This window comes from Fulmarus glacialis, unplaced genomic scaffold (genome assembly GCF_000690835.1).
Source record: "Fulmarus glacialis isolate BGI_N327 unplaced genomic scaffold, ASM69083v1 scaffold17826, whole genome shotgun sequence".
NCBI lineage: Eukaryota > Metazoa > Chordata > Aves > Procellariiformes > Procellariidae > Fulmarus > Fulmarus glacialis.
The window spans coordinates 1-300 of record NW_009218939.1 but is presented as its reverse complement, the minus strand read 5'-3'; the positions used below and the strand labels follow the sequence as shown (position 1 = coordinate 300).

The following is a 300-nucleotide window of genomic DNA, read 5'->3' as shown; positions in this document are numbered from 1 at the left end:
CTTGGGGGATGCCATGAGTAGGGTGCCCCGGAGAGGGATGATCCAACGAAACGCCAGGGTCCAGGGAGAAGCGGTGGCTGGACAAAGACACTCCAGGGTTGAGCCTGGGTAATGCCGGAGCAGCAGAGGGTGCTGGATAAAGAGAAGGGTCGCTCTGCGTGAACCTGTCCTCCCCCCAGCCCCTGACCTGTTCGCCTACCTCCCCTCCCCTGCAGGTACGAAAGAGCTCCAGCCGGACGGTGGTAGAGGTGAGCACGCCACGCCTGGAGCAGCTCCCGCTGCTGGACGTGCGTGTCATGG

At 63.7% G+C, this 300-nt stretch overlaps 1 protein-coding gene across 1 annotated transcript in view; it reads left to right on the top strand.

The window, feature by feature from the left end:
• LOC104078534 (collagen alpha-1(V) chain-like) overlaps positions 1 to 287 on the top strand; it is a gene marked incomplete at both ends in the record, with an annotated part of 4,213 nt that extends 3,926 nt beyond the window's left edge. Inside the window, 1 exon segment of the mRNA XM_009580202.1 lies at positions 216 to 287. Within this exon segment, the coding sequence (XP_009578497.1) occupies positions 216 to 287 (72 nt within the window).
• Positions 288 to 300: the final 13 nt, after the last annotated feature.